At 54.9% G+C, this 1,741-nt stretch overlaps 1 protein-coding gene across 1 annotated transcript; it reads right to left on the bottom strand.

Moving 5' to 3' along the window:
* Positions 1 to 744: 744 nt before the first annotated feature.
* LOC107131597 (myeloid-associated differentiation marker-like) lies at positions 745 to 1,521 on the bottom strand. The gene has a single exon (XM_015459175.2). It carries the CDS (start codon positions 1,519 to 1,521, stop codon positions 745 to 747), a length of 777 nt encoding a protein of 258 aa, XP_015314661.1.
* Between the last annotated feature and the right edge of the window lie 220 nt (positions 1,522 to 1,741).

Below are 1,741 nucleotides of genomic sequence, written 5' to 3'. Positions count from 1 at the left end.
CTTCACCAGCTCCTTTTTCATTTCTCCAGAGACTGGTTGGGGGTGGAAGTCATCCCAAATTCCTTCAAGATGCCCTCTAGGCAGCCAGTGTTTAGTAAGCTCGGAAGAATTTTGGAGCCAATCTCAGGTGAGGCTGAGCATCAGGCTGGGCCCAGGGATCCAAAATCTCTGCTTCAGGACTCTTGCCCATTGGGAATCAGTGACCTCCAGAATGTTGTTTTTTTTTTTTTTTTTTTACTTAAAGGGGAGGTGCACTATACACTGCCTTCTATTGGGAGAAGGGAGGCCCGATGCCTAGCTACCCACCATCACTCCCACCCCAGAAACACACAGCAACTAAGGCACTGTCAGGGGGACAGATATGCTTTGGCAATGAGGCCCCTCCCGAGGCCCAGGGTGTGAACAGCTGCACAAAGGGCTGTGTGCTGTAGAGTCAGCACCTTAGGAGGTGGGAGGGGTGGTGGACAGAGAAGGAAGGAGTCTCAGGTCCTGATGGATCAGAAGAAGGAAAATGCGGAGAGGTGGTCAGGATACAGGAGGCGAGAAAACCAAGGATGACCAGAAAAGGGGCAAAAAGTAAAAAATGTAGAAAAGATGAGAGAAGCAAGAGAAAGAAGCAAAATAGGACATGGGCAGCCAATGAAAATAGGAAGGAGACAGAGCAGATGGAGGGAAGGAAACAGAAAAGAGAGTGGGATGAATGCAAAGGGTGTGAGGAGGGAGAGAGGGGGCCAGAAGAGGGCATCAGCAGTAAATAGAGTTCTGTGAAGACCACCTCTGTTTAGTGGAGGGAATAAAGTAAACTGGGCTGGTCCTCAGACCTACAGAAACCTGGCGGGTCCAGTACACCAGGTCGGCCATGTAAATCACCAGGTTGATGGCTGTCAGGATGGCCACAGCCAGTTGCTGGTCCCAAACGCAGCCATAGTTGGTGAGCTCATCAACGCAGCTCATATCTCTGTACCAGTGGGGTTGTCCACCTAACTTCTCGTTGAACTGGTAGAGTGGCCAGAGGACCATGGCAATGACATAGAGGAGGAATGAGAACCAGGTCCCCACCCGATGGAAAGTGGGGAGCCGGAGGGGCAGTCTCTTCTCCCAGCCCCTCAGCTTCAGCAGCATGGCCACGACTACCTGGACGAAGCAGATGGAGTACACGGCCACACACCACTCCAGGGCCGGCTGGTGCAGGTACAGGGAGGTGTTGCTGATAAAGACGAAGATGACACAGGCCACTGCGCTCTCCAGAATCTTTAGCAGGCCTGGTAGTGTGTGCACATAGCAGGGGATGTTCTTCAACTTGTAGCGTTTCCACATGTAAGCCATATCTATGGCATAGAGCACGCACATGATGCAGGAGAGGAGGCCCCTGCAAGACCCCTGGGAGGAGACGACCCTGAGAATGCACCCGGGACTGGGGCGGGCGGGGGACAGAGTGGAGATGACTGGGGGGATCCTAGGGTCCCTGGGGCCCTGAGGCAGCCCAGTGGGTGTCTTCTGACCCAGAAGGGATGCAGGCATGGAGCCAACCTTCCCATGGAGGAGGGGCCTGGACTGGAACTGAGACAGGAGAACAGGGGCCTGAAGGGGTTTCAGGGCTGTGACAGGGACACGTGGCCAGAGTGGCAGGGACCCTGGAGACCACGCAATTGCCCAGGTCACTGCCCAAGACAGTCCTGCCAGCCAGGGCTGCAGTCCTGCTCACACAGGGCCTCATCCAGGGTCCAGTGTTGGGGGAGTG

Source organism: Bos taurus, chromosome 21, assembly GCF_002263795.3.
Source record: "Bos taurus isolate L1 Dominette 01449 registration number 42190680 breed Hereford chromosome 21, ARS-UCD2.0, whole genome shotgun sequence".
Lineage (NCBI taxonomy): Eukaryota > Metazoa > Chordata > Mammalia > Artiodactyla > Bovidae > Bos > Bos taurus.
The sequence above is the reverse complement of the archived record's forward strand: the minus strand, read 5'-3'. Positions and strand labels throughout refer to the sequence as shown.